The sequence below is a fragment of the Prionailurus viverrinus genome, chromosome D3, assembly GCF_022837055.1.
Source record: "Prionailurus viverrinus isolate Anna chromosome D3, UM_Priviv_1.0, whole genome shotgun sequence".
Taxonomy (NCBI): domain Eukaryota; kingdom Metazoa; phylum Chordata; class Mammalia; order Carnivora; family Felidae; genus Prionailurus; species Prionailurus viverrinus.
The window spans coordinates 7,431,567-7,456,410 of record NC_062572.1 but is presented as its reverse complement, the minus strand read 5'-3'; the positions used below and the strand labels follow the sequence as shown (position 1 = coordinate 7,456,410).

Here is a 24,844-nt window from a genome sequence, read left to right as displayed (position 1 = left end):
GATTTTCAGACCATTCCAACCTACATCTTCCAAGCTCCCAAGTTACGCTGACAGTCACACTCATCATTCTGACCAATGTCGGAGAGAAACATTCAGGGAGAGTAAAGACCAACATCCTCACGTAGCTGAATTTTCTCTTAATCATATTTACTGCTGCGTGTTTGAAACACTATTCTTGCTATTTCAGATGTGGGGCTTTTGAAATCACTTGTGATTCAGGTGGGGAATTTCTCAAGGAAAAATAAAAATTATTTGGGCAGTTATTAACATAAGGCTCAAGTGTTTAATGAGAAGGGTTAAATGGAAAGGTCTCTGAGAGAAGCTGTGGGTAATGAATAAACATGGCTGTGAATAAAAAAGATAATAGGCATACGGAGACAAATCCTTAGCTAAGATATGAAAACAATCATTAAAAACAATGTTTTTGTTCGTTTATTTTTTGTTTTTCATAAAAAATAAATTAAAAGATGTTTAAGGCACTTGCTTACAATTTCACGTGGTCTAATAAAGCTTCCAGGAATTCTGCAGTGTATCTTCCCGACCGCCAGCCATGGAGATTTCACTGGCGGGTTCCAAGTCCAGAAGGACAGACACAACAAAACAGTTAAAAGCCAAACAGAAGATACTATGTTTCAATATGTGCCCATTTTTCTACTGTTCTTAATCCTTTCAGAACCACAGTTGACTTTTTCTGGTAAATTTCTCCTTAAATTAAAAAAGATATCCTTTTTATTCACAGTTCACACCTCTTTCTAACGGAAACAACTGCAATTAGAGATTTAGTAATGAGTGGCCCCTTCAGGTGGTAACAAACAGCTTGAGACATAAGAGCAGTGGATTCAGTGGGGTGCCTATCCTCTCCAGGAGGCCGCTAGAAGTTAGTGCACAGTGTTAGTAGTCCAGGTGCTGGTCCCTGACCCTCCCACTTTACCGTAAAGGACTGAAGAGTCTCGAGCTCTCTAACTTTAAGGGTGAGCTTGCTCTTGTCTTTCCTTAAAATACGGTTTTCATTTTGAGATTCCAGGAGGTTGGCTGAGATATGGCTGTTGGTTTTGGCCAACTGGCTAATCTCTTTCTGAAGGATGAAGTAGCTTTCCGCCAGCTTTTCCTTCTCCTTTAGGAGCTCCTCCTTGGTCAGTATCATGTCTCTCTTCTCGGCCAGGAGGTTCTTGTTGTCCTGCACCACCTTGGCGCGATCGGCCAGGGTTGTCTCGTGCTTCAGCTGGAGGTCATCCAGGATCTTGGTGAGGTAGCTGTGCAGTTCCTGCAGCTCTAACTTGGATTTGGACAAGGTGGCGAAATCTTTCTTCAGAGTCTCTATGTTGGCAGCGAGTCGAGCCGTTTCTGCGCTCAAGAGTTCCTTTTCCTTAATTATCTCCACCACTCTCTGCTCTGACTTGGTCTTCTCTTGGAGGAGCACAAAATTTTCAGACTGAAGCTGCTTAGTGCGTGCTCTTAACTCTTCCAGCTCCTGCTCCAGGAGGACCAACCTGCCATGAAGTTTATTGTTTTCATACAGGGATGACTCAGTTTCCTGGGCTCTGGCTTCTTTTTCCAGGAGGAAGGACTGCTGAATTGTTTGGATCTCCTTGTTTAATCTCTGACACTCTTCTTGCAGATTCAACCCATCCCGCAGCAAGATGCTCTTTTCAGAACAGCAAGTCTGAAGTTCAGCATTCAGACTCTCCTTTGCTTGCAGGGTGCTCGTGTGCTCTTCCTCTAAACTCTGTCTGGCATCCTGAGCCTCTTTCAGCATCAGAGAGAGATCACACTTGGTGGCTGCTAGCAATTGGTTTTCCCTTTTCCTCTCCTGAAGCTCCTTCTTCAGAGTGTCGAGATTACCAAGGAGTTTCATCTTCTCGTGCACTACGATTCTTCTGTTTTCAGACTCTTGATCGTATTTCTTTTTGAGGTCTCCTATGGTTTTCATGGAGTTCTCTCTTTCTGCAAGCAAATCTCCATTTTGCATTTCCAGGACAGACTTTTCCTTCAAGAGACTGACATGCTGCTTTTTGAGCTTAGCAATTTTCTGACATACCACCTCCTTCTCAGAAGTTAGGTAAGTGATCTTCTCGTTCAGGCTCATCTCCATATGGGTGGCCTCTTCCGAGCACTTCTTCAGTTTTTCGGCAATGAGCCTGTTCTCACTTAGAAGTTCTTCTTTTTCAGCCAAGAGTTTTCTCTCAGAGGCGGCCAAGGCTCCTTTTTCTTGCAGAAGCTGGATGCACTCGGAGTCTGTGACCTTCCGACTGGTCTTGATTTCTTCCAGGAGCTTTGTGAGGCTGCTATTTGTAGCCTGCAGTTGCCTCACGTCCAGCTCAGCCTTCCTCAGAGCCCTCTTGGCATCGTCTAGCTGTGTGTGGAGCCCACTGGTTTCCGTGCTGAGCAGCTGCTTGATCTGGAGGGCGGCCTCCAGGCTGGCACTCAGCTTCTCCCGATCTTGAAGAAGCATGTCCTTCTCAAACTGCAGCTCTTTGTTGTTCTGGAGAAGATTTTCTCTTTCCATCTTTAAGGCTATGCACGCGCTATCAAGATCTGACTGCTTCTCCGAAGCTGACTTTTTCTCAGCCATGAGATCTTCAATCTCCTGCACCAAGGTTTTCTGATCTTTGACTAGCTCTTCGTAAGAGCTCTGCAGCTTTTGAATAACTTCATCTTTATCTTTAGCCAAGGCAAGGTTTTCAGTAGTGAGCTTCTTGATATGATCCTCTAGGTGACCTTTTTCTTCTTGATCCTTCTTAGACTCAGCAATCAAAGTATCTTTGCTGAGCTGGAGCTCTTCTGTGAGTGCCCGCAGGCTTGCTCTGGAAGCCTGCAAAGCGTCATTTTCCATACTGATCTTCAAAAGCTCTTCCTGCGCAATATTGATTTCTTGTAGTAATTTCTCTCTCTCAACAGCTAAAGATTCTTTATGGAGCTGCTCCTGTTGATAAAGCTTTTCAGCATCTTGTTTTTCTTCTAAGACTTTCTCCTTTTCTAAATTAAGAGTTTCGTTTACCGACCACAGTTTCTGTTGATCTTCCTGAAGTAAAGTTATTTTGGCCTCCACCTCTACCAATTTTGATAAAAGTGAACCTTTTTCTAACTTTAAAGTATTTCCCTCCTGTGCAAGAAGCTGCTTCTCTGATTTCAGACCCCTCAGCTCTTCTGACATTAGTTCAATTTCTTTTTTGGCTGATGTTAACAAATAAGTTAGCGACTACAGAAATAAAAGGTGGAAAGAATGGAAACAAAATGAAATCAAGCAGACAAATGCGAGCCCAAATAGCTTAATGCAACCTAAATTGCCCAAGCTTAAAATGTTTTACAATAAATGTCCTAGAAACTACCTGGATAACAAGAGGATGGGGGGAAGTGGGGAACTAGATGAAAAGAGCCCATTAAAGGATAACACAAGGCAGGTTTAGCTTTGCAAAGTGCTGATCTACCTACTGGTTTATTTTATCTCTGAAACACTTTTGAAATCATCCCTGAGTGGTACCTACGAGATAAAAATGGTTAGTTTGACTTTGACATCAGGGCATGAAATTCTTTCCTGCCCTTCTAACTTCCCAATTATTTCTCTTGTAGGAAGAATTCAGAGAAGAATTTTTAAAAATACAATCTAGAGAATTACAAAAAGTGAATATATTTTAACCAAAAGCGGGGGAGGGGAAGGGCGGGGAAAGTAAATTGTTGCTTTTCAAACTAACTATAAGACATCAGCTTACCAAAGGACAGTCACTGGCCTGGCTGATTTAATCCCAATATTACAACTTATTAAAAGTACAGACCAATTTGCTAGGGTTGGGTGACTGAAATAAATGATTAAAAATTTTTTTTTTCATGTTTTATGTATTTTTAAAAGAGAGAGACAGAACATGAGCAGGGCAGGGGCAGAGAGAGAGGGAGACACAGAATCCAAAGCAGGCTCCAGGCTCTGATCTGTCAGCAAAGAGCCCAACGTGGGGCTTGAACTCACAAACCGCAAGATCATGACCTGAGCCAAAGTCAGACACTTAACCGACTTAGCCACCCATGCGGCCCAATAAAATGAGTTTAAAAAAATATACTGGTTTAGGGGTGCCTGGGTGGCCCAGTCAGCTAGGCATCCGACTTCGGCTCAGGTCATGATCTCGCAGCTCGTGGGTTTGGGCCCTGTGTCGGGCTCTGTGCTGACAGCTCAGAGCCTGGAGCCTGCTTCGGATTCTGTGTCTCTGTCTCTGTCCCTCCCCTGCTCATGCTCTGTCTCTCTCAAAAATAAACAAACGTAAAAAAAATTTTTTTTAATATACTGGTTTATAAAATGACTTGACCACATTATCTATACCAGCACTGTCCAGAACTTTCTGCAATGGTCTAAATGTTATCTGCACAAATATAGTAGCATACTGGTCATGTGCATAGTTGGTGATCACGTGACGTGTGGGGAGTGCAAATAAGGAGCTAAACTTGTAATTTATTAAAACTGAACAACTATGGGGCGCCTGGGTGGCGCAGTCGGTTAAGCGTCCGACTTCAGCCAGGTCACGATCTCGCAGTCCGGGAGTTCGAGCCCCGCGTCAGGCTCTGGGCTGATGGCTCAGAGCCTGGAGCCTGTTTCCGATTCTGTGTCTCCCTCTCTCTCTGCCCCTCCCCCATTCAAGCTCTGTCTCTCTCTGTCTCAAAAATAAATAAACATTGAAAAACAAAAATTAAAAAAAATAATAAAATTGAACAACTAAAATTCAAATTAATGTGGCTGGTAGTTAGTGTATTGGACAGCATGACTACAAATCACTGAGTCTTAAACTAGGAAACAGAGAAGTTCTGTGGGCTCCATGAACCTCCTGAAATCTTATATAAAGTGTGTTGAGCATATAAATTTTCTAGGAAGGGAATACTTTAAGGGCTCATCAGATTCATAAAATAGTCTGTGAGCCACTGTTGCTGACCAATACTGAAATCCACAGAAACTGGATATCAAGACAACTTTGGAGGGGGAGCAATCTTAACCAAATGACCCTTGTAAAAAATAAAAAACAAAACACCAGTAAGCAAAATTAATGAGACTTAACAGAAACTTCTAGAATGTCATGGTTTCGTCAAACTGCAACATTTTTTTAAGGGAAACACTAAAAAAGTGGAGTCTGGGGGTGCCTGGGGGGCTCAGGCAGTTAAGCATCCAATTCTGGATTTTGGCTCAGGTCATGATCTCACGGTTCCTGAGTTCAAGCCCAGCATCAGGCTCTGCACTCACAGTGCAGAGTTTGCTTGGGGTTCTCTCTCTGCCTCTCCCCCACTGTCACCCACAGGAGCTCTCTAAATAAATAAACAAACAAACATGAAAAAAAAAAAAAAAAACCTGGAGTCTGTCCAGATAAAGGGATCCATAAAGATAAAAAATCTGGAAATTATATCCGGTGTTAAATGACCCGTAAAACTGGAGCTGTTTAACAGGGAGAACACAAATCCTTGACGGCCAGCATGAAGGAGAGAGAAAATGGAGGCATCTTATATATAACATCAATTATGTCATGGTCCAATTTAATTAACAAGTTTTAGGTGGGAATTGTTTGAAGTCCTATGTATGCTCTCTTACATTTCCTTTTCGCTAAACTCCTGTATAAACACTAAAAGTAATTGAAGACAAGTATTTACTTTTCTTTGAGCAAGTTGAATAGTAGGAGGGAAAAGTTAAACAGTAGAAGGATGGCTGAACTTCATTAAGCTACCAGAGTCCAAAAATATACTGGGTTGCAGATATGATCCTGACACCATAAAATGAAATTCAACGTATCACATTCGACTCTATTTAATAACAGAATGTTTCCTCCCAGCCCCTGCATCCAGCTTCCTTATCAGTTAAGCTCAGAGTGCCTTCCAGGGACATATAAAAGCCCTTTCTAGACTCCTCACTTCTAATCTGCCGTTTAGGAGCTCTGTTTCTCCAATGCTCACTTGTTTCACGCGGCCTCTGCTTCTCGCTTTGCTGCAAGATGTCCCTCCTAACCCCAGTGCAAGGCAGCAGCAAGATGGCCAAGATTAGAGGCCATGACACAAAGTCTATTGCCAGCAGGCAAACACAGCTCAGGCAACAGGAGACTCTCTGTGACAGCTAGGGAGCAAGCAGCATGGGGTGGGGGGCTGATGGCTACACAGGACACTCAGGGGAAAGCCCTGTACTGTGGCCACCACCCCGAGAAGGACCAGCAGCTGGCAGAAAACACGTGAAGCCAGGAAAACGTAATTCGCCATCCCGCCAAGCCCTCAGAGGTCAGCATTTGTAAAGGCCAGCGTACCCCGTCCCATCCGCTGACGCTCTCTAAGCCCCACTGCAGCCTCGACGCAACACAGCGACTGAACTGTCTCCCAGAACATACTTTGGCCTTGTCAGCTTGCTTTTTCAGTTCCACCATCTCCTGCAACAAGCCACTGTTCTCCTCCTGTGCGGCCTTCAGCCTCTCCTCTGTGTCCAGCAGCATCTTCTGTAGGCTCTTCAGGGTTTCTTCGTGCTTCGCCTTCGTCTCTGAACTGGCTGCTTCGTACCTAGCTTTCAGATCCTGGCACTGGTTGTGGCTCGTTTCCACCTTCTTCTCCTGCAGAGAGCCCGAATGAGGGAGAGAGTCATCTAGCCGCATCTGCACTGCCCCTCACCTTCCTGCCAACACACAGTCCCATTTATTGCCTCCTTACCAGGTCCGACAATTTCCTCAGCAGTTCTTGCTTTTCTTCCTCATGCTTTTTAGCTGCTTCCTGCTGGCACTGTTCCGCTTTGAGAGTTACTTCCCCAATATTCTTCTGCAGAAAGCTTGCATTTTCATTAGCCTTTGTGAGCTTTAGCTCTAATTCTTCTACGGTTCTAGAACAAGTTTCAATACAAGGGGTCAGAGCTTTCAAAAGAATGCTTTGAATTCCAAAGATATGCTTAGAAAGATAGTATTAATAATTGTATTAATGATTATAAGTTGTGAATAACCTAATGACGTCTGAAACAACAAAAAATTAACCTGACTTGCCCTGAAGAATAATTTTAACAATTGTGACAGTTATAAATACATTATTTGGAGTGACAACTACTGTAATTGTGAAGGTTTATCATTTTATGTCAATAGATCAGTAAGGGAAAAATGAGTGAAAAGTACACATATATGAGGAAGTGAGTTATTTTAGTTAAGTTTCAAAATTTTAGCAGACTAGATTATCAAAAACTCATTCTAGTGCCACTTGAGTACAGAAGATACAAAATGACACTTCAGAACTTGAAGAACTAGCTTCGAGATCCTAATGTGGTCCAACAAAGATGTACACAAAGACGTGAGACACAAACCTGGAGAACAGGCTATCAGACGACTCCGAGAACGGAGGAGGGAAACTCGGGCGGTCCCTCTGGGTTTTACACCTGTCCGACACCTGCAGAGATGGAGCTCCTCGAGGGCACCGTGCCACAACCGCCTGTGCAACTGCACCCACCTCACAGCGGGTCTGACCCGAGGCGGCCAACCAAGGCCCAGTCGCCACCTGCCCCGCCACCCCACGCCGGCCTGTGGATGCAAACCTAACTGCCAACTAGTCACGCTTTCAGACTCATTGGCCCTAAAATGTCCTCTGAAGGCTTTTTGCCTTATGAGACATTTGCTTTTTGTATGGAAGCTATTAAAAGAAAAAAAAAAATCAAAGCAACAAGAACCTCAGAATAAAGACAACAGCAGAGGTGAAGATAAAAGAAGCTAGCGCTGAGGACGAACAGCCCAGCGACGAGAGCCGCGAGCTCTCTGGGGCCAGAACACAAGCGAGTGACTTCACCTTCTTGAGCCTCAATTCCTTTCTCTTCAAAATGGGAGTAAGACACTCACCTCACAGGATTGTTACAAGAATTAGAAAATACACCCAGCACAGTGCAGGGCACATACCTACTAAGCCTGTAATAAGGGCTACCCTTCGTTGACACTGAAACAGGTTAAAAAATTGTTAAGCGCCTGTAAAAGATGTCACTGCCCTTGGTAAAATTCTTTGCAAGTCATTAAAAAGTCCACAATACTGTATTACTTAGAAGGTCCAGTAGTTGACTGAAGGGTACACCGGGGTAATGACAGGAAGGAAGAGAGACAAGAAACTTTAAAACAGAACCACCCTGAATTCTGGCTCCGCTCCCTCCGAGACCTTACTTCAGAGGCCAACCTAAATTGGGCGCCCCTATAACCATTCGTACATACCTTTCTTTCAGACGTAGCTCATCATTCATTTTTGTCAGCTGAGAAGAATTATCTCCAGACATTTTCATAATTTCTGCAATGTCGTTTTCCAACTTTTCCTTTGCCTTTATCAACTGCTCTTCTCTGTCATCTCTCTCTCTGAATTTTGCCTCCATATCTGAATATACATAGGAAAAACAAATTACAGGCAACAAAAATTTATTGACTACATCCTGTATTCCGAGGCTTGTTCTGGGAATATTTGCATACAGCAATCCCTGCCCTCATGAAAATTATATTCTAGCCAAGAAAACGGACAATAAACAAGATCAAGAAAGAAACTAAATAGTATAAAAATAGGGTTAATTGCCAAGAGGGAAAAAAATGTTAAGTAGAGAAAGAAACCACGAAGGAGTCGGGAAGGTTAAAATCTCAGGCAGGGCCTCTCTGAATGGTAACATTTAAGTAAAGAGAAGGAGCTGAGGGACACCAAGTGCAAAGGCCCTGAGGCACAAAAATGCTTGCCATGCAGAGGACAATATGGCTGAAGTAGAATCAACAAGGGGAAGGGTACTACGGGCCTTCTGATGTAATTGGAGAGACTACAGATTACGGGATGTAATCAGAGAGACTACAGATTACGGGATGTAATCAGAGAGGTAACAGGGCCTGGCATTGGTAAGGACTGCAGTTTTTACTCTGCATGTGAGGGGAGCTACCGAGTGATCTCAAGCAGAAAAGTGACACGACCTGACTTGATGGTGGAAGGACCGCTCTGGTTGGGGTGCTACAAATGGACCAAAGTGGGCAGGGCAGAAGCAGGCTGAGCAGGCAGTGAGCTGTTAGAGCAGCTAAAGTGAAAAATGACGGGTGGCTTGAGTCAAGGACAGCGGTAGGAACGGTGACACGTGGTGGATTCTGACATTTGAAAACAGGGCAGAGAGCATGTGCGGAATTTATAGACCTCAAACAAGTATTCAAGTATTTGATCTCATTATATCACACTATTGAGTGAAGAAGTTACCCCTGAGTAAATGTTATTGTAATGTACTATGGTTCCCACAAATCCTAGGAAACCTACTATATCCAGTGCTTAGTAACCAGAGCTACCTTACCTGTTAAATTTTCTCTCAACTTCTCCAATTCGGTAGACAGCGCGTTAAACTGTTCCTCTTTTTGACGTAACTGATTTACTGTTTCTATGGAGGATAAAGTTAAAAGTTTAATATATTTCATACTTAAGAAGCCATCTAGAGGCTGGCTGTCTTAAACCAAATCAAATAATATGCTTGGGATTTGAGAGGACAGAAATGCTAGAAAGTCCCACCACACATCAAACCACTGCATAATGGACCTACAGGAGTAAGCACGCGTCTCTTTCTGCCTCCCCACATCTGTGAATTAAACAGACACCAGGCGGGGCACCTGGGTGGCTCAGTCGGTTAAGTGTCTGACTTCAGCTCAGGTCACGATCTCGTGGTTCATGAGTTCAAGCCCCGTGTCTGGCTCTGTGCTGACAGCTCAGAGCCTGGAGCCTGCTTCGGATTCTGTGTCTCCCTCTCTGTCCCTACCCAACTCGTGCTCTCTCTCAAAAAATTAAATAAATAAATAAATAAATAAATAAATAAATAAATAAATAAATAAAGCAGACACCACGCATCCCTTTCTAGGCTTCTCTTTCCTACTTCCAGCTAAAACTCAATAGTTATCAATGCCTGAGGATTAAGATAATACTTTTCCCAAGTATATTTAATTTTAATATAGAATAAGCTTCAAGTCAAAAGAAGAAAGAATTAATGGGAGTTTGAGGCTTCAGGAAGCTAATGCAATCCGGCTGCAGGAGCTTCCAGAAGAGGGACATCAGACTACAGGAGCATCTATTCTGTGTATTCCAGACGCCATCTTCAGGGTGAGAGTGTGACATTCTCTAAAGCCATCTGCTCATACTTTAGTAAGACATACCTTGCATGCTTCTCTGAACAGAGACCGCCTCCTCTGAAGCATCAGCAAACTTTTCTTTCTAAAAAAAAAAAAAAAAAGAATTGGATATTCAGATGAGAAAGATTTCAAATTATAGAAATAGAAAGCTTCAGTCAGTGATAACTACAACACTATCTACTTTTTGTGGCTGATTTTGTTTCATCAAAACGAGCTTACACTCAAAACGTGTAGACACCAAGTGCTACCATATGTATACTGTGCATGTACACACACAAGTGAATGAGGTTTCTATGTGTGTGCATACCTAGGTGTGCACATACATCTGTACAGATGTGTGAATGTGCACACGTAAGTACATGTGGCACATGTGAATGCTTTTTTCATGTTGCCATCCTCAATTAGCAGAACTTCTCTTCAGATATCTGGCTAAGACAGTGATCAGAATTCTGAAATGTTTTATATCTGAGAGTAATGAGAACCTAACATCTTGAAACCATATCAACTAATTCTGGGGGCACCTGGGTGGCTCAGTCGGTTAAGCATCTGACTTCAGCTCTGGTCAAATCTTGCAGTTCGTGAGTTTGAGCCCCGCGTCGGGCTCTGTGCTGACAGCTCAGAACCTGGAGCCTGCTTTGGGTTCTGTCTCCCTCTCTCTCTGCCTCTCCCCTACTTACGATCAGCCTCTCTCTCTGTCTCAAAAATAAATAAAACATTAAACAACATTTTTTAATAAAATAAAATGTACTTAAAAAAAAAAACTATTTCTAAAACCAAAAAGGGCCATTGCTCACCCACTCTTTTCTAAACATGACAGTAGATAAAAACACTCTCCTGGTTTCCCTGAGATGAGTTTTGAGCTAGATACACCAACATTTCTAAATGAGTGTTTCTAACTATTTAGAATTATTTTAAAAACGGGTACATGAACCACACAAGTCCACCAAAGCCCACACATTGTCCACCTGTGTTATTCCCAAAGCCAGATTTAGACGGCAAGTTTTCTCTACAGGGTACCTAGAGGGATATGCTAACTTACAAAAAAAAGTAAAGCTTGGGGAAGAGGGCAGAGAAATGGTATGAAACTCAAAACACATTTTCTTAAAGGATACCATATTAGAAAATTGTCATTCCCAGGCCAACTTATTCTCAAAAAAGTAGCTAAAATACTGTACATCAAAACTGTCCAACAGAATTATCCTCCATGATGGAAATATTCTATACTGCACTGTTCAGTATGGTAGCCACTAGCCGCATGTGGGTATTAAGCACTTCCTATGTGGCTGGTACAAGCGAAGAACTTAATTTTAATTCATTTAAATAGCCGTATGTGAACAGTAGCTACCAAAATGAACAGTGCAGCTATATATTTAACATTTGAAGAAGTAGTTTGTAATATTGGCATTGGAAAAAAAAAAAAAAAAGCAAATACTCCTTCACCCCTGGTATTAGCAAAGAAGTGTAGGAAGTGGGGAAGAGGATGGTATATGGAGGATCTAAGACAACTGTCCCCTCCTGACTCATGTGTCTCTTACCCAGTTTCTCCATAACCTTCAACTCTCCATGATGTGTGCTTATGGTCGCTGGCCCTGACTAAATTCAGGGTTGTTGGGTTTTTTTTTAATGTTTATTTATTTATTTAGAGAGAGGGAGACAGAGTGAGAGCAGGGGAGGGGCAAAGAGAGAGGGAGACAGAGAATCCCAAGCAGAATCCACACTGTCAGTGCAGGGCCCGATGCAGGGCCCGAAATCACGAACTGCAAGATCATGACCCGAGCCAAAATCAAAAGTCTGACGCCCAAGCAACTGAGCCACCCAGGTGCCTTGTAAGTTCAGTTTCTGATGCAGGAAGTAAGGAGAACAGTTGAGAAAAGATAAGAAAAAGTTAAGAAAAAAAATGTCTTACAACTTGGGATTAAGGCAAGAGGATATATGTGAAAAGAAATGTAATTTCCTGGGGTGGAATGAACAGAGTTTTAAGAGACGATTCTTTGAATTCGTAGACTTAGCACCCTGCCTTGCTAACAGAGGATGCCAATGGTCCGGGACAACTCTCTGGAAAGTACGAGAAAGCAGTCAAGACCTCATTATAAATGAAAGTTAACGTGTTGGGTGTGTAACTTGGAAGGTCCCTGTGTTTAGCAAAACTAAGCAGTCAATAATATGCCAAAGCGACCCATTTATCAGAAGCAAAGGCTAGATTTTAAAAAGGAAAAAGTAATACCTACCTTTATTGCGAGTGTCGATTTGATCCCATTCCCTTCAAGGTCATCAGCCAATGACTAATACACTCAATTTCAATCAATACTTTGAAAGAGGAAGGAAACAGGTACAATACTTCCTTACAGAGATTTTTGTTTTTAAAACAGGAGCCATTCAAATGGCCAGAAACCCTGAGAGTCAGATTCCCAACAGGTACTTACCAAAATCTGAAGTTCTTTCTCCAAAGCCTCTTTCACTTGACTGACTTCACTCAAGTTTTTCTGAAGGTTATTTAGTGTTAGCTCTTTCCCCTGAAGCTCCCTGGAAATGTTACTAGCCTACCGTACACAGTGACGTGGCACAGGAGTAAACGAACAGAAGGAAACAAAAAAGAATGAATGAGAAAGAAAAAATAAAAGAAACCTAAAAAACATACGAGAAACAAACACAACCAAACAAAACCGAAAGGAATAAAGGCATGGGTAAAAAAATTACTGCTTTTCTTTTTTTGTGGTTGTTAACTCTAAGAAGCCAATGACTTTTCACACAATCCGTTTCTAGGTAGCACAATCTAATGGCTATTTAAAACAGTCAAAACAAAGTATTTTTCTATACCAAAATTTGGAGTATCAGCATGATCTAAAGCAGAAAGCGCAGACACTTACTTTCTAAGTGGGTAAGTTAAGCAATTTCATTTTCTGGACCTTAAAATCCATAAAGTAGGAATAACGGATACATGCGACCTATGTTATTTTCTATCCTTGTATATGCTTAAAGTATTTCAACACTTAAAAAAATAAAGAATTTTAAAATCCACTGGACAACAGTCATCAGAAATTGGTTTTCATTAAATTTGGATGTCAAAAAAGCTGACCAACCCTTAGTTAGCTTCATACTGCTCTACTAATTCATTTTTGTGTTTTGATTGGTATTTTGGATCCAAGTGAGGAGATTTGAGAAAAACTTCCTGTAATTAGCTTGTTATCTTCAACTAACGTTAGTTACTTAGTGACTTTTCCTTCTGTCTTCACATCTCCCCGTTTAACTTTACAACCCTTTGGTAACAAAGCAGTTTCTCCTGCAAAAAGCTCTTAACATTCCTCATCAGTACCAGTACTCCCGCTAGTGGCAAGAGGGCTGGGAAAGCATCCATCCCTCAAACGGTTCTTAAAAATGAAGGGAATATTTGAAAAGGCTAATTAGAAAGGAATGTAGCTGACAAACGTTCCATATAATTTCCTGCACCTTGACCAAAAGCATACTTGTCAGATCTTTCCTCAAAACGGTAGGGAACAGGGGCACCTGGGCGGCTGGGTTAGGCCTGCAACTATTGGTTTCGGCGGCTCAGGTCATGATCTCATGGTTCGTAGGTTTGAGCCCCACATCGGGCTTTGCACTGACAGTGGGAGCCTACTTGGAATTTTCTGTCTCCTCTCTCTGCCCCTCCCCCACTCATCCTGTCTCCCTCTCAAAATAAATAAACTTCTAAAAATTAAAAAAATAAATAAATAAAAAGGTGGGGAATAGAACATGATCTCACTGTGGCATAGGAAAAGCTCCAAGGAGAAAGAAGTAGCGATGCCAAGGGCTCCAGGCTCTTAACCTTATTTTGCTGTGAGTATTACTTATCATAGAGTGTTAATTTCCATTAGTCAAACTCAAGCCTGAAGGTCCACAGTCTGTTTTTATATATTACCTTATGGACAAGACAATTACGTAAATGGCAAGGGAGGAGGTAATCTTTTAAATTTCTTTCCTCTCCATTTATTTATCTTAACACCATCACCTTAGGGAATTCTCTGTTTTAAAAAGATGACAGACCAGAACCAAGCTTCAACAGGAAAGCGTACAGCCTGGCCCAGAGACAAAGTCTAAAGTTTCCAGATAACAGGAAACCAAAATAAACTCACATAGTTGAGCCAGTGTTTTCTCTAATCTCCTCAGAAGAAACCACACTCAAGATACTCAGAGGATGCTACACGCAGCTGGGAAATTTGCCGGCACAAAGCAATGTGCTATATAGTAGAATCGGGAATTTGGAAGGTGAACGAGCTCCACTCAAAAGTAACACACAGTGCAAAGCGGGACGGACAGATGGAAACTTAAAGGATGGAGGACGCCAATACGAACCTTGCCACTTTCAGTATTCTTTTCAATCTCTAAATTTGTAATCTGTTTCTCAGCTGCCTCAAGCTGCTGTCTAAGTTTCTCGATTTCCGATTTACCTTCGGAACTGGCTTTCCGAAGCGCATCAAGATCCGAGAGCTTTTCTTCGGCAGCCTTGAGCTGTGATGTAAAATTACCAATAACCTTGGTTTGTTCACTGCATTTGGCTTGTAGGACCTCTAGCTCCTTTACCTTTATTTCAGCTTCCTGCAATTTGTTGAAGGTGTCCTCCATTTCTACTAGATGCTGGTCTTCTGCTTCGTCCAGTTTCGCCTTGATGGCTTCTAGGCTGCTCTCCTTCTCTTTAATGACCGCCATCAGCTTAGCCCTTAGGGCTTCTATCTCTTTGGCGTGAACAGACCTTTCAGAGTCTTGTTTATTCTGCAGATTTTCTATTTCGTGCTGGTAATCTAGTCGCATCTTCTCCACCTGTGTTTTTAACTCCGCCAACTCTGCTGTCTCCGTTCCGACCCCTTTGCTGAAGGACACCTTTAGCTCCTCCATCGCCTGCTGGTGCGACGCGATGGCCGTCTCCAGCTTGGACTTCCACAGGACTATCACGTCGGAATTCTCCTTGTTGGCATGATCGAGCTTACTTTTCAGGGACTCGTTCTCCTTGGAAAGCTTCTCTGTGGCAGCCTGAAGAGCCTTCATCTCCTTCTGATGTGTCTCTTCACGGGCTCCAAAACGCTCCTTCAGGGAAGTGATTTCTCTCTGGTGGTCAGCATGGGCAGCTTCTGATTTTTCTTGCAAAGAGCTTATCTCTTGCAAAAGGGAGAGCGACATGTCAACGTCCCCAGTGGGCTTCTGGGACTCCAGTCTCCTCCGCAGCTCAGCCACCTCCTGCACTTTCAGTGCTAGCTCTTTTTCTAGCTCCATTATACGGGACTTTTCTGACACTGTAGCCACCTAGTAACCGCAGCCCAAAGAGAAACAAAGCATGTCAATAACCCATCACTGGTAACTTCCTTTAACCTTGAAGATCTTTAATAACTCCCCACCTCAGGCAGCGGTGAGCTACGGCGAGCCCTCGTGCTCACCCACCTCTAGCTGCCATCACAGAGGAAGCCCAGGTCTGAGAGCTCCAAAGTAAGTCATCATCTTGGGCAAACTTCCACCACCTTGAGATGCTCAAGCAACTGAAAACTGATATGGAATTTAACTTGCTCCAAGCGGTTTCTTTTTCCTCTAAAGGAACTTTAGAGAAGTGCCCATCATCTGACAGGTAAGTTGAGGGAAACAGTAGCTTTCCAATTTCTCGTTTTATCTGCCTGCTGGAAGAAAGAATCCTCCTCATTTTACCTGTTTTTTCCCTACTCTGCTTCACCCAGGATGTGTAAATGCTCATCTACCTGAGGCGGCTGATTTTAAAGCTCTGTGCTGTCCGGTATAGTAGCACACGGGGCTACTGAGCACTTGAAATGTGACAGGTGCCGGCAGTGTGAAATACACAGATTTTGAAGACTCGGGGGAAAAAAAAGAACAGAAGACACCTTGTTAATAATTCGTAGACTGATTACATAATGAGACGATATTACTTTGGATATACCAGTTTAAATAAAATATATTACTCATTTTCTTTTTCTTTTTATCTACTAAAAAAGTATGTTCGTGTGGGAAGCACAGAATTTTCAATTACATATATATGGTTAGTATTATACTTCTGTCGGCTATGATTGGTATAAAAATGTGTGAAATTACCTATCAGATGTTTCAATTAATACCACATCAACTTTAGAATAAAAGCTTCACCCGGATAATGAAGAAATAATTCATTAACCTGTTTTTTAGGAAGACAAAATGAGAACTACTACTTACCTGCAATTATACACAAGAATCTTTAGAGATTACACTTTTTAGATTTTATAATTCTATTGGCATTTTAATGTACATATCTTGTTCCCCTAACCCAGTGGTTCTTAGATTTTAGTATGCAAATCAATCTCCTGGGATATATGTCTAAAAGGCATATATATGTATGTCCCAGTGCTTTCCCATGTTTTGATTCTATTTGAGCTCTGGGATAGCACCCAAGAATCTGTTTTTAAACAAACTCCCCAGGACTATGAAAAACACTTTCTTAAACTGTGTCCTTTTACTCTTAGGAAATGAATTCTCTCTGATACCTGTTAGCCAGTCAGAGTAACACACAAAATATGTGGGAAATGATACCTTTGGGCATAAAAACGAATTATTGGACTAACCTGGGAAAAAGAAGGGAACATGAATGATTTAAAAACCAATTTTAAGGATTACAACTCCTCCAGGTGGAAGGCTCTTCTCCCTCACTGCCTTCTAGTGGGACAGAAAGTCACCGTTGTTTCCTTCACTTTCTCGGCACACCTACAGGCTGTGATATGGAGAGACACTAAGACGTCCACCCAAGACTAGGAAAAGCAGCCAACTGGGTCTCCAAAACAACTGCATAAGGAAGTCCGTAACTCTTCCAAAGCTGATTGTAAGTGTTATGCTTCAGGGTTATAGATGCTCCAGCTTCAAGAGGTTAATTTATTTATATACTTTTTTCTGGGGCAGAAACTCTCTGGTGCCCGAGAGTTTGTTGCCACAAAATAAGGTACAAAACATTGATAAACCCCAGTGCTTCAAGGTCAGGAACATAAATTAAATCCAATAGGATAAGAATCTGTAATTAGTCACTATAAAGCAAACTGAGGAAATATCAAGTAAAAAAATAAGTCAAAATAATAGTGATTATCTTGTAGCATTTTCACAGCACTTCTGTTTTTCATTTTATTTCCCCAAGTCTGCCCTCGGGCGAAACCACATGTCTGCCTCTTCCACCAGGGTCAGGCCATAAAAGTCAGGTATCGTTTCTTAGTCTTGCTTCTGTCTCCAGAAGCTTGCTTACAAACTGGCCTTACTGGCTTTTAGGAATTCTAAAGCACTTCCTAAAAGGAAGGTAGGTGATAAGAAATTCAAGAGGCTCACTGGTTGGCTTCACACTTGGCCAAGCAAGAGTGAGGATCAATAGAAGACATGACTTGTTACAGAAAGAAAATAGGTTAAACCTGAGATAATTGGATAAACCATGTCGTAATGGATACCTTCTTACCGACAGCAAAAACAAAAACAAAACAAAAATCCACCCAAGTTGTTTACTAACTTATCTACATGGGAAGAATTCATGGGCTAAAAAATATATATATATATATGATATATATATATATATATATATCATATATATATATATACGCACACACATATATACATATGTATATACATGTGCATATACATATATATCCTTCCTTCAACAGCCATTCTCACTAAAGGAGCCCAATGTTATCATCAGTCCCTTGTATTTCCCAGATCAAATCTTTGGCTCTCAGGTAACAAAGAAACAACACCAAACTACCAGGACTTTTTTCTTACCAAATACACAGGCAGTACCTTTACTCTTGAGGCCAACTGAGAACCTTTTCTTTCTTCTTAAGAAACAAAAACTTATGATTTAGAGAAGAAAAATCATTCAATTATCTAGATTTTTAGATCAATGATTTCTCAGCAAAGGAAATTTCCTCAAGTGCTAATAATTCAAAAGAAAAAATCATGCCAAATTTGATCAGAGACAGTGATTTTTGAAATTTTAAAGTTAACAATCTGGACAATTTAGCCATTGACAGTCAAATTCGTGATTTAAAAGGTGTGTGTGTGTGTGTGTGTGTGTGTGTGTGTGTGGACACATGTCCTCTTATATGTAAAGGTATTGGATTATTTCTTAAATATTTCAGCACAAAACTGCCTCCATAATAGACTCCATCCTATGGTGGTCAAGAGCACAGACTTTGGGGACCATTGCTCTAGATACAAATCCTGGCTCCACTATTACCGTTAGCTGTGTAACCTTGGGCAAATTATTTAACCTCTCCATCTCTCGGTATCCTCATCTGTAAAATGGTGACAATACTACCACTTCCCCTGGGATTGAGGTGAGACCAAGTAAGTGAATACTGGTGCAGCGTTCAGAATAGCGCCCAGCCCCGAGTAAGCACTATATAAGTGCTTTAATACGTAAATAAATGAAAACATGACTAACGCATTGGCTCGGAGGGCCAAAGACAGTGAGCTGGGGTTGTAGGAAGCCATGCTGGTCCCAGCACACTTTTCCCTCCTGCTTGCTGAGATTTTCACCTACTGGTGACAGAAAGGAGGGAAATACAAGACATACCAGCTATCAAGAAAAAAAGGCCAATGGGATCAAAGTCCTTAACTCTCATTCAAAAGAGCCAGCGTTTCAATTCCCCCAAAAGGTCAGGGAAGAAGGCAGGAAAAGAGAGGGAAAGTAAAACAACAATAGCAAAAAATTATTCAGAAAACCCTGTCACTGGGCATATGAGAACAAGAGGACAATTGACTGCTCGTGGCAAACTGGAGAAACGTATTTCAAGGTAGTAATACAAAAAGCCTCAAATGTGGTTGTGGACGTCCATGCAGTCTATACAGTTGTATTGTTTCTGATCTTGATTTTGGCTGAGTTAACCAAAGGTATGAGTCTTTACCTTTGACGTAGGATTCGACATGAAACACCTGTGTCTAACCATCAGCCTAAGCTCACAAACACCTGAACGGCACCAAGACCAAACTCAGGTGGAACCACTGGGTCAAGGCTTAGGCCAACTGCAAGGCACGTCCCCCGAGGCATCACCATTCACATATATGGATCTGCTTCATTAAACAGTGAAAACCATTACCCTAGTGTCTTCTAACTCCCTCTGCAGTTTGTCAGCTTTGGTCTTTTCAAAGAGCAGGCTCTGTTCAAGCTCCTTAATGCGGGCATGCTCCAGTTTGGTCTGCGTCTGTTAGTAAAAAGGAAGAGGAAGAGAACACAACAGTGCCACCATGACATGCCAGCACAAGAGGAGAGAGAGCGGCATGCAGGCTGAGCCACCAGTACCTTCCGCCGAAGGATGAACAAAAAGGGGAATGGAGAAGGGCAGAGGATGGACCGAGATGGGGAGGCTGGGGGTGAGGATGAACGCTACGGACAAAAGGATGAGGTGGGCAGGGGACACAAGCTAGTCTACTGAGAAAGAAAACAAATGAAAACATATGAGGCAAGATGAAAAGTGTCAGATGCATGCAGCCAAATATAAGTTATATTGATAAGTGAAGTTTATCAGCACAAATTAGAATAGTTAATATTCCTCTAAACTATCGTTTTCCCTCCTCCCCACAACAGCTATTTGACATCAATGTGTATGTAACTGACTCGGTGACTTTGAAAAGTGAATTGACCCTCACAATGATCACTTGTTAATCCCCTAAATATGCAAAACAGGTCATAAATCTTAGAAGAGTTCGGTAAGTCCCTAGAGCAGATCCTAGCACTCTGGCATGCACTTTGATGTGAACAAGTGTGGAGAGTTAAACCTAATGAAGGGAATCTAGAAACCAGAGCTGAGAAAATCACACCGGTGGCCTTTGTGGAGATGAGCGAAACGGGACTGACGTTTTTAGCAACATTTCCTAATTCCCTAGTTTCCTTCCAACAGTGGGTTTTCCAAAAACTATTTTGTCACCAGGGAAAAAAGGAGGAGATCATATTTATGAGGGGAAAATTCAGTAATAATTATGCTACATCCCTGAGACTCAGATCAGGAGAGAAGTTCAGAGCTGATAAAGGGCTCATTTTCTTGATCCTAGGATGAAGTAGTTACCAGCTCAGAAGTGAGAAACAGTGGTTCAGCACAAAGGTATTCATTTGAGCTCCATGCAAAAGGAGCTGGTCAGATCCTAATGTGTTTCGAAACTCCAGAGACTCCCCATCATCACTGACTTGGACATTACCTGATGGAGAACCCAGAAAGCAATCTCTTTCTAACAGCAGACAGAGACTTAATCAATTTGAAATAATCTAGGTATCAGTCTGAATGTACCTCTTTCCCCACTCACCTGTCCACTCAACAGGTTACCAGCATAATCAACTGATTGATAAAACCTACTGATAGAGCTGCTCCCAGCAGCTTCTAACTACTTATATTAATTGTAGTATTTTGTGGTTCTAACTGGTCAGATCTATGTCTGGACAATTACAGGCAATGAGAAAATGACAACACACTCTAAATAAAGTAACAGAAAGTAACGCAGAGCTTAAGTATAAGGTAGGATATTTTACATTGAAAACATCCTTACTAACTCCAGTGGTTCTCTAGGGATTTCAACACATTCCAAAGGTCACGTTGCTTGTGAACCATGTATAAACCATCATGGAATATTCAAAAGGTGAACAAAAAAAACCTTTTTTTAATTTCTCCATCTGCTTCAGCTCTTTACACTCAACAAAAATAATGGAAAAAAAAAAAAATCCAAAACCTAACTGTCTGGATAGTCCCCTTGGTCCACATGTGCCTCAGACAGAAGTTGTTCAATTTACCTGCTTTTACAAGATCTAATCCAGATCTATGTAATTGGGGTCACAGCCTCAAGAACTGAACAGTAAAACAGTAAAAAGCAAAAGGCAACAGAACCTTTCTTCACCTCTTGACTCCAAGTTCAGTGTCCTCTGGGTGAAAGGTCACTACTTCCAGATAAAAAAGCAAGCATCTACTGCAGCGTGACCTCCTTCCCACTCTGAGATCTTCCAGATGACTGCTGTACCTCCTTGCTGGCCAGTATGCACACAAACCAGCTGGACTCTCTACAGCTGTGTGTGAGCAATCAGCAGCAGGGGAACGAGAGATCCACGTCCGTGCCACGGTGTGCGGTAAAAACGTTACACTGGACAGGACAGCCCTCCTTTTAAAAGTATTCCTTTCTCCCAGGAAGACAGAGCATCCCAAGAGGAAAGTCCTGGGACGGGGACTGAGAGGGAAAGCAAAGGCTCTGCGAGAAGCACACAAGAAAGGCAGGAGGGAGGTCCCATGCAGACTGACACCGGATGCAGCGGGAGCCTGTTTTGGGAGGACAGAAGAGACCCAGATCACTGAAGTAGCTTCACAAAAAGGAAACCTTCAGAACGCAGGCTTTTTTTTACAAGCTCGGTCTTGAATTGTCTATTTCAGCTGCCAGGTGGTGGTAGGAAGAAAAAGCTTCGGTTTGATTTTATTCCCTTATGGTGGTAAAACAAAGCCAAAAGCGTTTAGGTTCTTTCAACTGGCCTCCCAGCTGGCAGATGCACAGCTCACAGGGTGCTTTCGAGGCCATTTAGGTGAGATCTGTGTCGGGTGTTTGATTTTAATCAGAGGGAGGAAGAAAAAAACACCTTCAAGCCCGGTAGCACAGCTACTAGAAAAATCTCATTTCAATAATAATAAATTTAAAGCACATAGCATCTTCACTGAAGAATGCTCCTCTCTAGTGTCACCAATTAGGGAAAACACTGCAGCAACAAGCAGACACTTGAATTTCTTGTCACCTGCACTGACAGGCATTGGCCGACAGTGGGAGCTCACAAAAAGGCAATCCGTTCTGGCGCTCAGAATGCCCTTCTGCTCTCATTGGAATAAAATCAGACCACTGGGGCAAACTTTCCGAAGAAATTTCTGTAATCCCTCCAGCTAATATGTTTTATGTTTCTGTTAGCTATCATATTTTGGAATAATTCTATTAAAATTAGAAGACGTTATGAATTAAGAGAAGGCCAAGTACCCAGATAAAATCCTTTTTTTTTTTTTGGCAAAATTTATCAACAAACACTTGCTTATGCATTAAATACGTAGATTTATAGAGCTTAGTCATTACATACAATTTCTTCTGGATACAAACGTAATTGCTGTGAAAGCCACATGCACAGAAATATTAAGATCAATGTTTCAGGTCAGATTACGCAGTTAGTATTTGAGTATATCAATAAGCATTTTAATCTGTCATCAATCTGTGTTAACAAGGGAAATCTCCACACAGTTAAGTGCCCTCTTACATTCTCAGGATCTTCAGAAATCTGGCTCTTTTGCTATCAGTAAAAAAATAAAAAAATTAAGCAACAACAAAAGCAGAGACTCCACTGAAGTTTCTATACGTGTTAGGGTTTCAATATAACTCTGATTAATTTCAAGTGAGTTTATCAGACAGACTATACTAACTCAGTGCTGATGGAAAGGTTTTAACTTGCACCTCCCCAACAAACCCTGGGCTGTGTTCCCCATGAATAAGATGATGATATGAGACTTTGGGGTGTTTTTAAATGGATGGAAACAACACGAAAGTCAACTAAAGGAATGTGACTATATATGAAATGAGTAAAGAAGGTGACTATTGAATTATTAATAATCCATTAAATTCTGGGCCTACAACTCAGAAAATGTTTTCCTTGCTCTCTGTTGTCAACTGTAAAGACAACTGCCAAAGAAATCAGTTCCTATTTGGAAGGGCCCCTGAAACGTAAGCATGGTGTGGCCATCAACAGACTCTTAACTTGTAATGTATATTCTTAACAAAATGTAATGTATACCCTTAATAAAAATGTATATTCTGAGAACTGCACAGGCAAGTGCAATTTTTACTAAAATATTAATTCAATGCCAGAAATCTGCAGAATTTGAACAATTTGATAATTTGTATCTGTCACATATCTAGCAGTGGTTTTTAAAGAGCATCAAAATCATTTAGTTCTGGCATCTAATTAAAAAAAACTGATATGAATAATTGTTAAAAGACGAGAAGCTTGATGCTAAAGGAAATCTCTGCGAATTTAAAATATGCCATGGAAGTCAAAGAGGCTGAAATACAATTTGATCTTGTTTTATCCTCTTGTAATTACTTCACAAAAACAACTAAAACATGCATTTATTCCTTTTACAGGGTTATGAAAAATTTATTCTGCCCAGTTGAAAAGCAAAGCTGAGATAAAGCAAAAAACTTTGTTTTGCTCTATTATGATGAGGTTAAACATGCTTTTTAAAATGCCATTTCTGACCGTGAGAGGAATATCTAGAATCTCACTTGGACACACTGCCAGATTTATGACTTGATAGACTCCAATTCAAGATTTTGGATTTTGAAGCACGAGGAAAGAGTAGTAAAAATCTGACTGGGCCACTGGAGTTGGGACAGCACCGTCACAGGACAAGGACGGGTGCTGGCACCTGAGCCGTAAGCTAGGCCCAGAGCCCAGCCGGCCAGAGACCTGGGCTCCTTCCCTTCCCTCTGCCGCCTGTTCTGGCAGGATCATCCCATCCGTACTTGTCAATACTGGTACCCATAAGAGCTGTAGAGAGCTGGAGGGGTTTTACCTCAAGATCGCCTTTTGTGATGGATTCTTCCTCAACACGGAACTGAAGGTCCTCAACCTTCCTGTGGAACAAAATCAAGACAAAGCACTTCAGGTAACCAAGGAATATATTTGCCTTACCAAAACAAGAATCTATAATCAATACCCTGGTACCCTGGTGAATGTAACAGATGATAGTGGAAGAAAAGAAAATACATTTTTAGGCACCTAGTTTATAAATCTAACAGCTCTTTGCTATTTAGAAAACTTCAAAGTTTTAGCCAGATACTGATTCCAGGAGACATGAGTTAAGAGTTGAGAAAAATCCACTGGTTTTCTTCTGTCGCAACCACCAGAATGAACCTAATCAAGACAAGATCAGCCTAAAGGGAAAAGGTCGGATTACCACAGGAATAGGTTTGAGATTCCAAGTCTGTAATTTCTACTTTACAGTAACAGAACACAGGGAAAAGTGGCATAGAAAACAAATCTCTCTTGGGGCTCCTGGGTCGTTAAGCACCTGACTTTGGCTTAGGTCATGATCTCACAGTCCGTGAGCCCTGCTTTGGGTGAGCATGAGCCCCAGCCCTCACTTTGGGCGAGCACCAGCCCCACTTCGGGTGAACGCGAGCCCCACTTTGGCTAAAACACGAGTCCCAAGCGAACCCCACTTCTCTCTCTCTCCCTAACCCTGTGGGATTCTATCTGCCCCTCGCTCACTTGCACCCTCTCTCTCTTTCAGAAAAAAAAAGAAAACAAATCTCTCTTTATACCACTCTACATCTGATATTTTATGGTGAGGTTAGCAGGCTACCCACACAGAAAGCCCCAGGACAATACCAGTACCTGTTCTAAGACTGGGAGAATGAGATTATCAACAATTTGAGTCACATCCCCCCCTCCCCCCCCCATTTTAAAATCTCTAATTTGGGTGTGGGTCTCAACCAATGCTATCACCAAGTCAATAGGATACCCTGAAGATTGACAAAATCCAGGTAACATCCATATTACAAATCTTCACAAAAGTGAGTGTGAGGAAGAAAAGGGGACAAAGTTCATAACCTATGTGCAAAAACCAAAACTGTCAAACTCACTAGCCTTTCTGGCAAAATTAAGAATAAAAAAATCAGGGCGCCTAGGTGGCTCAGTCAGTTAAGCATCCGACCCTTCATTTTGGCTCAGGTCACGATTTCATGGTTTGTGAGTTCAAGCCCCATGT

General features: G+C 41.8%; 1 protein-coding gene across 18 annotated transcripts in view; it reads right to left on the bottom strand.

The window, feature by feature from the left end:
- Positions 1-24,844, bottom strand: part of CLIP1 (CAP-Gly domain containing linker protein 1) — a 125,622-nt gene that overhangs the window by 34,817 nt on the left and 65,961 nt on the right. For 10 of the 18 annotated variants that reach the window (XR_007145779.1, XM_047827530.1, XM_047827529.1 and 7 more), the window contains 11 exons: positions 23,648-23,708; positions 22,336-22,368; positions 19,169-19,273; positions 14,424-15,368; positions 12,515-12,631; positions 10,116-10,173; positions 9,269-9,352; positions 8,175-8,331; positions 6,655-6,820; positions 6,342-6,557; positions 932-3,199 (listed from right to left, as the gene is read on the bottom strand). Coding sequence is in view for 17 of the 18 variants with exons in the window: in XM_047827530.1 (XP_047683486.1) it covers positions 932-3,199; positions 6,342-6,557; positions 6,655-6,820; positions 8,175-8,331; positions 9,269-9,352; positions 10,116-10,173; positions 12,515-12,631; positions 14,424-15,368; positions 19,169-19,273; positions 22,336-22,368; positions 23,648-23,708 (4,210 nt within the window). In the remaining variant the exon portion in view is untranslated. The remainder of the gene's footprint in view (positions 1-931; positions 3,200-6,341; positions 6,558-6,654; positions 6,821-8,174; positions 8,332-9,268; positions 9,353-10,115; positions 10,174-12,514; positions 12,632-14,423; positions 15,369-19,168; positions 19,274-22,335; positions 22,369-23,647; positions 23,709-24,844) is intronic. The other 8 variants (XM_047827531.1, XM_047827532.1, XM_047827523.1 and 5 more) reach the window with 6 other exon arrangements.